General features: G+C 35.8%; 1 protein-coding gene and 1 long non-coding RNA gene across 3 annotated transcripts; one reads left to right on the forward strand and one right to left on the reverse strand.

Moving 5' to 3' along the window:
• Positions 1-227: 227 nt before the first annotated feature.
• Positions 228-2,570, forward strand: LOC146940015 (uncharacterized). Of its 2 annotated transcripts, none has more exons than XR_015031869.1 (2): positions 228-932; positions 1,067-2,570. It is a non-coding gene; the product is annotated as an uncharacterized LOC146940015 (long non-coding RNA). The 2 variants fall into 2 exon arrangements; XR_015031868.1 differs by having other exon boundaries at positions 228-391.
• A 7,724-nt stretch (positions 2,571-10,294) lies between these two features.
• LOC146940016 (protein FAR1-RELATED SEQUENCE 5-like) lies at positions 10,295-13,328 on the reverse strand. Its single transcript, XM_085749839.1, has 3 exons — positions 13,122-13,328; positions 10,700-12,994; positions 10,295-10,610 (listed from the first exon to the last, which is right to left on the reverse strand). The coding sequence occupies exons 1-3, from the start codon at positions 13,326-13,328 to the stop codon at positions 10,596-10,598; spliced, it is 2,517 nt and encodes an 838-aa protein (XP_085605965.1). The 3' UTR covers positions 10,295-10,595.

Below are 13,328 nucleotides of genomic sequence, written 5' to 3' on the forward strand. Positions count from 1 at the left end.
GTATCTTGATGGTTAATGTTCAAACTTTTTTGTTATGTATGCTACCATTTCATTTTGTTATGTATGCTATAAAACTTCTATCGGCATTGTATGGTTACGTTATTTTCATAAAGAATTCGATTACCTTCCGCACGGGTCATTGGTCTAGTATAAAGTTATTATTATATGGAGTTTTCTAACCAATGCAATGTTGCACAGTTTAAGCCTTAATTAATGCACCTTTTTTTCTCTCTCTCTTGTTAACCTTTCTAATGTTTTTTCTATCATATTAATTAACATTCTTTTTTAATTGGTTACCGAAACAATTTCATTTAAGGGCAGCAAATGTGTCTGACAGAGAGGGAGTATACGATAGAAATTAAGAGAGATTAACCCACCCACCACACCACAGGTACCACTTCCCCACATATTTTGATTGATGTTGTTCATAACTTGCCTTGTTTACAACTGACTAGTCTAATCGTGTTAACAAAATAACTTTTACCATCTTCAACGTTGCGCCTCCTCCTCCGCCATGTCGAAGAATTTCTGGAGATTCCTACTAAAGCCTTTGCCAACGATGAAGTATTACCGGCGTCGATTACAAATTGGATAGTGATGTTGGGCTTTTATGGGAGAACCTTCATTTTTTTTAAGAGAACCTTCATGTTTAACACCACATGAAGATTGAATAACCACCACCAACATGATTTATTCCTGAGAACCTTCATGTTTAACGCTGAATTGGATTAAATCACCACCACCAACAAGACTTATCAAAGTTTTATTTTTGAAAGAAGAAAGAATCAGAAAGGATTGATTCTCCATCGTCTTATTTTCAATCAGCGTTTCTTTCTTCTTTTTCTTTTGCTGGGGAAGAAAATGAAAACGTTCTCTGTTATCTATTTTCCAGAAGAAATGCTAATTAATAGGATAGAGAATAGGTTTGAAAGGTTATTAAGAGAGAGAAATTTTTTTGCATTAATTAAGGCTTAAGCTGTGCAACATTGCACAGGTTAGAAAACTCCTTATTATATTTATAATGTCAATGAAACTATTATTTACCTATTTTCCTTTGATTTTGTAGATATTTGAATTTAATGACCAAGAAATGCTAAAGAGCAAGGATTCTAACTCCGAAAATTTGCTAGGTGAGCCAAAGTGAATTGGACGCGAATCAAAACAAAATGTTCCAGTTTTGCAAGATATGGATTCGTTAGGCGAGCAAGAGCGAGCCCAAAGCAAGGGACTCATGTGAAATTTTAATGCGATGCAAGAGCAGGTTCGCTAGGTGAGCAACAAGGTGGCATTTCACATGGGAAAGGTAAATCCTTTCCCACCATGGGAAAGTTTTTTTTGACCATTGGATTAAAGAGGAATATAGATTTTATGATGGTTTGCCCACACTACATCATATTCATCAACATTTTCTCTCCTCCATTCCCTCACAAGTACTCTTCCACCACCACCACCACCACAATGTATTCATCTTCCATCTTTGTTTACAATCCATATAAAAGCACAAAAATCACTATTTTTTTTTTGCTAGTTGACATGAATTGCGGATCCAAAAATCACTATTTTTTTTATCTTAGTTAAATTTTACATTTGAACCAAAATGAGAGAAACTGTAATTTACTCCCATAATTGTTGAAAGACAGATCTATATTCCTAATTAGTTCTTAACTGCCGATTTGTTTATTGTCACAGCTTGTTTTCCATCTTTAACTTCCGTTCATGGTTTCTAATTGTGTAAATCATAAAAGAAAACTTAAATCTAAACCCACAACCAAAAATGACAAAGTAGAAGAGATGGAAGAATAATTTAATTTTCTGACTTAGCAACTATAGAATAGACGGTACAAAAGCTATTGACATGCTTTAGATCTTAGCACTTGGAGAAGAAAATTATGAAACTCTTGTTGATATGAATTGCAGATCCAAACAAGATATGTTGATTGAGATTATCGGAAGAAACTACACTTACGGGATGTTAAGAATTAGTTTTCTTTGCTTGATGAAGAAACTTTATACATAATGGCATTTTTCAAAATAGTTAATTAAGAAGATGGAAGTGATATGGATTATTTTGCAGATCTGATGATAATGCTTGTTTTTCTTGTTGAACGAACGAAACTGGAAAGAGGAAAGAAGATTGGGGACGTAGCATTTTTTTCCAGCGTTATAGTGTTATATGTCTATGATAAAAGTATGTTCATCATTTCATCTAATGGCCAAAATTAACTTTCCCATGGTGGGAAAGGAATCACCCTTTCCCATGTGAAATGCCACCGAGCAACAATCCACCTAGTAAATTAAGGCGGTTTTCGTGAGCTATTGGATGAGCTGTCATTTCTCTCCATATGGAGAAACCTCAAATTCCTAGGCAAAATAAATCTGCTAGGCAAATTTCCACTTATTAGAATTCTATAAGTATATGTCGTTATTTCTTCTATGGGTCTTCATCACATATTAACGATCTTAGGTCTTTTATATTTCTCAAACTCAGAACCACAAGGAGATCGAGACATCAAATTCAACGTCAAATCTCTTTTCTTCTTGTTATGTATGGTAAGGTTATTTATAATTAATCTTCTCTATTGTTGGGATTAGTTCTAGCTGCTACATTTTTTATGTAGGTACTTTTTTTTTTTTTGAAGGATTTTTATGTAGGTACTTGATCAGCCTTGTTATATATCATATCTATATCATTATAATGATGATTTATTTATGTTCTTAATGTTTTTTCTGATATTCAAAAATGATATTTTGATTAAGAAAGTGCGAGGCATCCACTTTTTATCTAAGGGATCTAAAAATATTCATCTGTGAATGCTAGTTGCCAGACATATATCTAGGTTTACAGTCACATACACTACGTCAAATATAGAAGATGTTTTGAACTGGTTCATGTAATAGTCCATGATAAACATGCAAAGAATCAATGAAAGAATAAACAACTTGACGGCCCAGTTTAGAATGCACAAATTCATGTTTTTGTGCACAAAACACAACTTGTGCATGGGTGCCTGACAGCCATTATGAGCCATTGATATATTAGTATTATATTCCAACGGTTGAGATCTGGAGAGAGAAAGCAACTTGTGACCTGCTGAAGCCATTACACGCGGGTCCCACGCGGTCCCACCTGCAGAATATAATGGAATACTTTAATTGCTTTTTTTTGAAAACGCGGGTCCCACCTGCCCAAATGTTTGTATTGGGCTTTAACATGCAAACGCGGGTCCCACCTGTATTGGGCTATTATTGCAAATGAGGCCCATAGGAAAAACGTTTTCTACACTCCACACATCTAGTAATTCAGTTTTTAAGAAAATGTTTTTAAATGAAAACACTTAATATATTTTAAATGAAAATATAATACACTTAATTAACAAAACGTTTTTAAGAATTCAGCACAGCTAGAAGCATGTTTAAAACAGCATTTTAAATGAAAACACTTAATTAACAAAATCTAAAAAAGTTGCAAAACAAAATATCACAAGTATTGCATTTGTCCATTAAAAAATGCAAAAACTCAAACTTGCTAATGAATAAATGTTTTGCGTATTTTAATGTCCATTTATTGTTTTGCGTATTTTTAATGTTTTGCGTATTTTATTGTTGAATGGGTAAAGGTAAATGGACATTAAAATACGCAAAACATTTATTCATTAGCAAGTTTGAGTTTTTGTATTTTTAAGAATTTGTTTTTGCATTTTTTATTCTTGAGTTTATTTAACTAATGTATTATTGTGTTATTTTCATTTCAATTTGTTTAAAAAATAGTTGTAATTTGTTATGTATATTGAATTTATAAATTAGTTTTATAACAATAACGATAAAATTAATTAAACACAAACCACGTAATGAATATCTTGATTAATCAATCAACATTTATCCAAGTACTTTCCGTATAAGATTCTTGTTGTTAGGGTAAGAGTTGTGGGTTTGAATAGTCGTTGTGACCTCTTGATCTAACTATTAGAGCAGTTTAGGTCGAAGACTATTAGTCAGCGAACGCTCATCCAAGTACTTTGACTCCAAGATTCTTTCGGTTAGGGTAAGAGTTGTGAGTTTGATCATTCGTCATGAAACCTTTGTATAAGTTTAGGTCCAAGAATGTTGTCAATAGGGTTATAGTTGCCATTAGGGTTAGAGTTGTAAGTTTGGTTAGTCGATAACATGAGTTTGATTAGTCAGTTAACGTTCATCGAAGTACTTTGACTCAAAAATTCTTTCAGTTAGGGTAGGAGGTGTGAGTTTGATTAGTAGTTTTGAAATCTTTGAAGTAGGTTAGGTCAAAGAATCTTGTCATTGGGGTGAGAGTTGTGAGCTTAATCAGTCAATAAAGAGTTTGAATAATAAGTGAACGTTCATTCAAGTACTTAAGATTCTTTTAGTTAGGGCAAGAGTTGTGAGTTTGATCATTCGAAAGGGGAATATTTGTATTAGGTTAGGTTGAAGAATGTTGTCACTAGGGTTGTGGTTGTAAGCTTGTTTAGTCGATAAAAGAGTTTGATTAGTCAGGGAACGTCCATTCAAGTGCTTTGACCGCAAGATTCTTTCAGTTGGGGCAAGAGTTGTGAGTTTGATCAGTCGTGATGAGATTTTTGTATTAGTTTAGTTCAAAGAATGTTGTCATTAGGTTTATAGTCGTCATTAGGGTTGTAGTTTTAAGGTTGTTTAGTCGATAAAAGGGTTTGATTACATAGGGAACGTCCATTCAAGTGCTTTGACCCCAAGATTCTTTCAGTTAGGGCAAGAGTTATGAATTTGATCAGTCGTGATGAGATTTTTGTATTAGTTTAGTTCAAAGAATGTTGTCATTAGGTTTATAGTCGTCATTAGGGTTGTGGTTGTAAGCTTGTTTAGTCGATAAAAGGGTTTGATTACTCAGGGAACGTCCATTCAAGTGCTTTGACCGCAAGATTCTTTCAGTTGGGGCAAGAGTTGTGAGTTTGATCAGTCGTGATGAGATTTTTGTATTAGTTTAGTTCAAAGAATGTTGTCATTAGGTTTATAGTCGTCATTAGGGTTGTAGTTTTAAGGTTGTTTAGTCGATAAAAGGGTTTGATTACTCAGGGAACGTCCATTCAAGTGCTTTGACCCCAAGATTCTTTCAGTTAGGGCAAGAGTTATGAATTTGATCAGTCGTGATGAGATTTTTGTATTAGTTTAGTTCAAAGAATGTTGTCATTAGGTTTATAGTCGTCATTAGGGTTGTAGTTTTAAGGTTGTTTAGTCGATAAAAGGGTTTGATTACTCAGGGAACGTCCATTCAAGTGCTTTGACCCCAAGATTCTTTCAGTTAGGGCAAGAGTTATGAATTTGATCAGTCGTGATGAGATTTTTGTATTAGTTTAGTTCAAAGAATGTTGTCATTAGGTTTATAGTCGTCATTAGGGTTGTGGTTGTAAGCTTGTTTAGTCGATAAAAGGGTTTGATTAGTCAGGGAACGTCCATTCAAGTGCTTTGACCGCAAGATTCTTTCAGTTGGGGCAAGAGTTGTGAGTTTGATCAGTCGTGATGAGATTTTTGTATTAGTTTAGTTCAAAGAATGTTGTCGTTAGGTTTATAGTCGTCATTAGGGTTGTAGTTTTAAGGTTGTTTAGTCGATAAAAGGGTTTGATTACTCAGGGAACGTCCATTCAAGTGCTTTGACCCCAAGATTCTTTCAGTTAGGGCAAGAGTTATGAATTTGATCAGTCGTGATGAGATTTTTGTATTAGTTTAGTTCAAAGAATGTTGTCATTAGGTTTATAGTCGTCATTAGGGTTGTAGTTTTAAGGTTGTTTAGTCGATAAAAGGGTTTGATTACATAGGGAACGTCCATTCAAGTGCTTTGACCCCAAGATTCTTTCAGTTAGGGCAAGAGTTATGAATTTGATCAGTCGTGATGAGATTTTTGTATTAGTTTAGTTCAAAGAATGTTGTCATTAGGTTTATAGTCGTCATTAGGGTTGTAGTTTTAAGGTTGTTTAGTCGATAAAAGGGTTTGATTACTCAGGGAACGTCCATTCAAGTGCTTTGACCCCAAGATTCTTTCAGTTAGGGCAAGAGTTATGAATTTGATCAGTCGTGATGAGATTTTTGTATTAGTTTAGTTCAAAGAATGTTGTCATTAGGTTTATAGTCGTCATTAGGGTTGTGGTTGTAAGCTTGTTTAGTCGATAAAAGGGTTTGATTAGTCAGGGAACGTCCATTCAAGTGCTTTGACCGCAAGATTCTTTCAGTTGGGGCAAGAGTTGTGAGTTTGATCAGTCGTGATGAGATTTTTGTATTAGTTTAGTTCAAAGAATGTTGTCATTAGGTTTATAGTCGTCATTAGGGTTGTAGTTTTAAGGTTGTTTAGTCGATAAAAGGGTTTGATTACTCAGGGAACGTCCATTCAAGTGCTTTGACCCCAAGATTCTTTCAGTTAGGGCAAGAGTTATGAATTTGATCAGTCGTGATGAGATTTTTGTATTAGTTTAGTTCAAAGAATGTTGTCATTAGGTTTATAGTCGTCATTAGGGTTGTAGTTTTAAGGTTGTTTAGTCGATAAAAGGGTTTGATTACTCAGGGAACGTCCATTCAAGTGCTTTGACCCCAAGATTCTTTCAGTTAGGGCAAGAGTTATGAATTTGATCAGTCGTGATGAGATTTTTGTATTAGTTTAGTTCAAAGAATGTTGTCATTAGGTTTATAGTCGTCATTAGGGTTGTGGTTGTAAGCTTGTTTAGTCGATAAAGGGGTTTGATTAGTCAGGGAACGTCCATTCAAGTGCTTTGACCGCAAGATTCTTTCAGTTGGGGCAAGAGTTGTGAGTTTGATCAGTCGTGATGAGATTTTTGTATTAGTTTAGTTCAAAGAATGTTGTCGTTAGGTTTATAGTCGTCATTAGGGTTGTAGTTTTAAGGTTGTTTAGTCGATAAAAGGGTTTGATTACTCAGGGAACGTCCATTCAAGTGCTTTGACCCCAAGATTCTTTCAGTTAGGGCAAGAGTTATGAATTTGATCAGTCGTGATGAGATTTTTGTATTAGTTTAGTTCAAAGAATGTTGTCATTAGGTTTATAGTCGTCATTAGGGTTGTAGTTTTAAGGTTGTTTAGTCGATAAAAGGGTTTGATTAGTGGGAATATTAATATTTTTAGTATATAAATATAATTACTTCTATCCAATTTCTATTCAACCAAACAATTTTTATAAACAAACATACCATATAAATCTTATTTCCATCTAACTTTTGGTACTACCAAACAAGTATTTAATGATTTTGTTTCACTCTTTTAGAGAAATTTCTTTCCATTCCTAATGACTTTCCAATCCAAACAGATGAGAAGGGTTGTCATTAGTGGTTGATATAAGAATTGCAGATCTCTCAATCCTTCCATTTCAGTTACGTTTTTGAGCTACCATCTTCCATAAAATTCATCTGGCACGCGAGCTTCACCATCTTCCACGCGAGGTTCACAATTTTCTTCTCTTCATCCAAACTTTTGCTTCACATCGGTATGTTTCATTTACCTTGTTTCATCACCGTTTCTATCTTCAATTCCTTTAGGATTTCCTTATAATTTCGATTTTGATTATGGTCCCTTTGATTAGGATTTTCCCTTTAATTTCCTTTCAATTCCTTTAGGATTTTCAATTCCTTTGATTATGGTTTTGTAATTGGGATTTTCAAACTCTTCGAACTTCTTCTTCACTGTTTCTATCTTCTTCTTCAATTTGTATGTTCTTGTTTTATAATTTGGATTTTGAATTGGGATTTTGACTATTGTGTTGTTTTGTAATGAACGTGGGGTTTGGGGTCGGTTTGGTCATGAAGTTCTTTAATTTAATTATTTTTTTGAAATTGAATTATTTTTTTGAAATTGTGTTGTTTTATAATTTGTGAAATTGAATTATTTTTTGAGTTGGTAATTAATTTAAGTTGTTTTGAAACCTAAAATTTGGTCATGGGGTTTTGTAATTAATTTAAGTTGTTTTGAAACCTATAAGTTGAAATTGAGTTGGTTTGTTATGCTGATAAGTGATAATGTGATTTTATCAGTGAACCATGAATGTATCAAAGGCCTCATCAAGCAAAAAAGGAGGTTGGATCAGATATGCTAAGAAGTATTGCTTCTGTCACAATGTAGCTGCGATTAAGGTCGCAATGACTGTGGAGAATCCTAATCGGTTGTTTTACCGTTGCAAGCACGAGGAGCCAGAAAAAAGATGTGGATATTGGCAATGGTGTGAACCCATTGGATGTGAAACAGAAACTACACAGCAGTTGGACATTAACATGATGGATTTTGATGATGAATTAGATGGTGCACTAGTTGATCAAGCTTTGAATACTACTATTTGGTGGTTGTATTTGGTTATGAATCTTGTGTTTGTGTTTCTATATAAATTTAATCATAACCCTAACCCTAATCAAAATATAAGGACCCTTTTGATTGTTGTTACTAAATGTGGTAGTGGTAATGTGGTAGTGGTTTCTCTTTAAGATTGATTTATAACTGGTTTTTTACTTTGCGACAGGAACAAAAGTGTTGAAAAATGGCTTCTAAGGGAAAGGGAAAGGGAGTTGATGTTGGTGGCACTTCTTACGGCACCAAGAAAAAGGGTATACGTAATGAGAGGGGAATTATTCTGACCTCCGAATCTGAAAGGGAAAGGTACAACATGCTTTCCAACAGAGAAATTTGTGTGAATAGGTATCCCGATCCACGTGCTTTAGAGGCATTCGGGATAAAATCCAATGTTATGACACTCCTTAATAACATAGGTTGGGCTGATTTTGTAGGAGAACCGCATTACACCTTTGTAACATCTACACTTGAATTTATGAGTACCATTTGTTTTGTTCCGGATAGAGAAAATTCCACCGTTTCATTTAGCTTCGGTAACGTAGAGTACAACATGTCACTTTCTCAATTCTGTGACAAAATGGGTTTCGCAAGCGCGGGGCTCATTCATGTCTCTCGTAACCGCGTTAATAGGCCTCAAAATTATGACCAACACGAGTTTTGGTCACAAATAACTGGGCGGGGCCATTTTGAATCTAGAACTGCCAAGGCTAGTATGATCCAAAACCCTGTTTTCCGCTATTTACATAGAGTTATGGCCTGCACCATATTCGGTAGGCCAGAAACGGCAACGGTGAGGGCTGATGAGCTATTCATTCTATGGGCTATGGTTAACAACCGTGCTGTAAACACTGGCTACTACCTTCTTAACCATTTGGCATATGTGGCGGCTCAATCCAAAGGTAAGATGATGGCGGGGGGATTGATTAGTTTCATCGGTTGGAAGTTGGGAGCGAAATTGGCAACTGATGAAATTGGCATTGAGGGGAAATACACCATTGATATTGATTTTTGTAAAACTATACATATGGTTAGGGACATAGATGGTGAAGGCAAGAATTTTAGATTGTTGGTATCCGACGAAGATTCAATTTTGTTGCCGGATCCATTGAGAACTGACACAACAAATCTTGCAAACTGGCTTTATAATGTTGTAGATCAACAGGTACCTCCAGGGCAGCCTGCGCAAGATGAAGAAATGGGTGAGGGGCAACAACCTATGGAAGGAAGGGAAAATGACGATGATTGGCGTCGAAGGATGGAGGATAAGGCTGACAGGACTTATGAGGAGGTTACACTCATCAGACAAATGGTTGCAGCACAGATGCAACAACTCAACATGCGATATCCTCCAGCCGGTCCACAATAATCGACTTGCACCTATTGTACCTTATTTAGCTCTGAACTTCTTTGAAAAATTATCATGTTGTTGTAATTTGTTGTAATTTATTTAGCTCTTAACTTATTTACCTCGTAGACATCCATGATGGATACTCTCGTATGTTGTCTAAATATTTAATTTTAATGATGGTTGGTTCAATTGGATATGTGCACTTGTTAGTCCAAAAAAAGTTCAATATAGACATGCTCAAATACCAGATTGTCACACACGACCGTGCCAAATTCACACACGGTCGTGTGTTTAATGCAGACACACTACATACTATCAGACTGTCACACACGACCGTGTCAAATGTGTGCGCGGTCGTGCGCACCTGCCATTACAAAATTAATGAAACAACCAGTGAGTGTATGCACGACCGTGCCAACTGCACACACGGTCGTGTGGGTTCCCATATTAAAAAAAAACCATTTTTTACTTTCTTTTTATGCACCTTTTTCAATTTTTTCCGCACATTTTCCTGATTTTGTTATGCAAATGCTGGTACTGCTTAATTATTATAAGATGATGTTCCATATTTGTAGATTTATAATGCTTAAAAACATCGACATAATATTGACATCGAAGTAATCGTAAAACAAACAGTTAATTCAAATTGTTAAGTTTTGGTCTCAGTACATACCAAGCCACATACAGAATATTCATAACTTCAAGATAACTACTTTTGAGTTTCAGGAAACTCAAACAACAAAACACACAACGCATAACTTTAAATTTAATACAAATTCTAAACCTGAAGTCTCAGCACACACAAACATACAAACACGGTTTTAACAAACTACATAAAACAACCAAATTCTTCGATCCACGAACATCTCCACTTTAACAACATTGTTCAAAGTTCAATCTCCTCCATCACTTATCACACTTAATTCAAGTCCTCCTACATTGTCAAAAAATATTTAATTAGTTTAAAACTTTGATAAGAATATGGACATTTCTAAGATAATACAATAACAACTTCATACATACCATAGGAACGTTCCAATCGTCATTGTCATCATAAAATTCCTGTTCATAATCAGTTTCTGAGTCTATAGTTGCTCCGTGACGGAACCGACATGACACGCGGTTGTGACCCTTTCCTCCACATACTCCACATTTAGGCGTGTTCCGTTTTTTGTTCGCATTTGCATTTCGAGTTGAAGAATCGGCTGCTGCTCCGCCTCTTTTCCTACGCCGCTGAGGATTACCTAAACTTCTCCCCGTCGCTGGACCCACACCAAACACCTCATCAACTTGACCCATGTTGAATGATTCCAATGTCTCGGTGTGTTTTTCAACCATTTCAATGGTTTTGTGTATATAATCTGGATTGCCACACTTTAACACGGCGTTTGCCATCCTCTTGCAACGCTCCACAAACATAACATACGTAGTTACAAAAGCAGGATCCCGGTGACTTGAACTATTAGCATTTTGTGCATTGATTGCATCTTTAGCACTTTTGGTCCATCGTTCCATCACAACAGTTTCCGGCAATTTTCTTATGTTCATATGCACTAAAACACCTACGACATGTTCACAAGGAATACCAAATGTCTCCAATCTCTTGCACGAGCATTCAAATTTTAATTGTTCTTGGCAATATGAAACTGTCCAATGAATGTCATGTCTCGGGTATTTGAAAACATTATAATTATAAATCGAACCATTGCACACAGTTTCTTCGATTTTACAACGACAAGCTCTCTCCAATACAGGCCTAAAAATCTTGAAAACTGACCTTGTGTAGATTTTTGCAGCTGACTTCTCTAAACATTTAAGTTGAGTTTGCAAAATGATTTCACCAAAGGAAGATGCATAATCCGCCTCTATTTCTCTGTATCTCACATAATTGAGCCACCGGATAAAATGATTTAAAAAATCCACCAGATTTGACAACACACTAACATATTTTCCAAATTCAGAATGAAGACCTTCACATCTTGAGGTTGTTCTAAAACCAGCATAGAATGTACCCCGAATGTGGGCAGTTGACCATTGATTCCGCTTCTCATACAGCTCATGAATCCACTTGTTATTTTCTAACCCAAATTCACCGACCAAATTCTCCCACCTACTTTCAAACTCTTCGATATCAATATCACCGAACATACATCGTTTGAACTTCGGGACAAATTGTGGATTTTTGATATTGCTTGCAGCATTTCTTGCCAAGTGCCAGGCACACAAACGATGATGAGCATTTGGAAATACTGTTCTAATAGCATTTCTCATGGATAAATCTCCGTCAGTTATAACCGACACAGGTGCCTTTCCGTCCATTGCCTCAAGAAATTGTTGCAAGAGCCACACGTAAGTTTCCTCGGTTTCATCACTAACAATTGCACTGCCGAATATTACACTTTGATTGTGATGATTTACTCCAGAAAAAATAACCAACGGTGTGTTATATTTAATTTTTTTATAAGTAGCATCAAAAGCCAAAACATCTCCAAACACCGTGTAGTCCATTCGGCTAACACCATCGCACCAAAATAAATGTTGAAGTGATCCATCTTCCTTAACAGTGTGCTTCCAGTACATCATATCGTCCGTACTAGACAACCCCTTCAGAAATTCAATTGCTTCCTCTGCATCAGAACTCTTCGTCTCCCTATCCTTGAATTGCTCATTGTACATGGTCCTTCTTGAATATCCTAGATGTCTGAATCCACCAGCTTGTGAAGCAAAAATACCATAGATACGTGACGTAGGAATGCCAGCTTTCCTCATTGCTTTCATTTGGTATTTGTCATAATCACTCATCTTTCTATGTGCAGGTAGCATCCCCTCATACTTATTATCCAAAAATGAGTGATTATGAACATCGTCAAACATTTTTATGTACCACCGTTCACTACCGTAGTCAACGTGAACTTGAATTCTTGCCATACACCCACACCTACTAGCTGGCTTCTGCTCTCTTTTTCTAGATGGATTATTGTCATTCCTTGCATCCCGAAAACCTTCTCTATGACAAACAAATGTTTGTTGAATAGCATCGCCATGCTTGTTCTTAACAACACGGGATCTTCTACCGGCAAATCCGTGCACACAACCGTACCTATTGTAAAACTTGAATGCAACTAGACGATCCGAAAAATGGTACATCATAAAGTCATCATAACTTAATTCCTTGAAATTAATTTTCTCAAGGTCAGTCATGCAATCAACCGCAAATTCATCATCAAAACTACACCCATACGTCGAATTGTACGTGTCTTCCATATCATCATCCGAGGAACGCACGACACTTTCCGAAGAAGAGCCACTGTCCAAGTCCTGTAGAATATAACATGCTAAATAGCTCAGTAATTGCAAAACCTACAAGCGTAATTACCGTACGGTTTTCGCTAATATATGCAACTTCTATAATATTTTAGACAACAATGTAATCACTTGAACATACCTCTGGACCTTCCACACCTACATTGCCTTCCCCCGTTATGTTGCTCACATTTGAAACTTGAAAAATTTCAAGAATTTCACTCATATCCATTTTGAAGTTCCTAATGCATACATAAATTGAATTAGACACAATCACTTTTATAGCCAACGGCAGGAAAACTAGGTTGGGTATAGTAGTAGAAGAAAAAAAAAACTTATTCAATGACAT

The sequence above is a fragment of the Medicago sativa genome, chromosome 3 (genome assembly GCF_051527215.1).
Source record: "Medicago sativa cultivar Bolivia chromosome 3, Bolivia_mono, whole genome shotgun sequence".
Taxonomy (NCBI): domain Eukaryota; kingdom Viridiplantae; phylum Streptophyta; class Magnoliopsida; order Fabales; family Fabaceae; genus Medicago; species Medicago sativa.

Coding starts and splice junctions, on each gene's coding strand:
- LOC146940016 (XM_085749839.1), bottom strand. CDS start 13,328: ATGTCATTGAATAAGTTTTTTTTTTCTTCTACTACTATACCCAACCTA. Junction 12,995..13,121: donor TAGGTGTGGAAGGTCCAGAG/GTATGTTCAAGT, acceptor TATATTCTACAG/GACTTGGACAGTGGCTCTTC.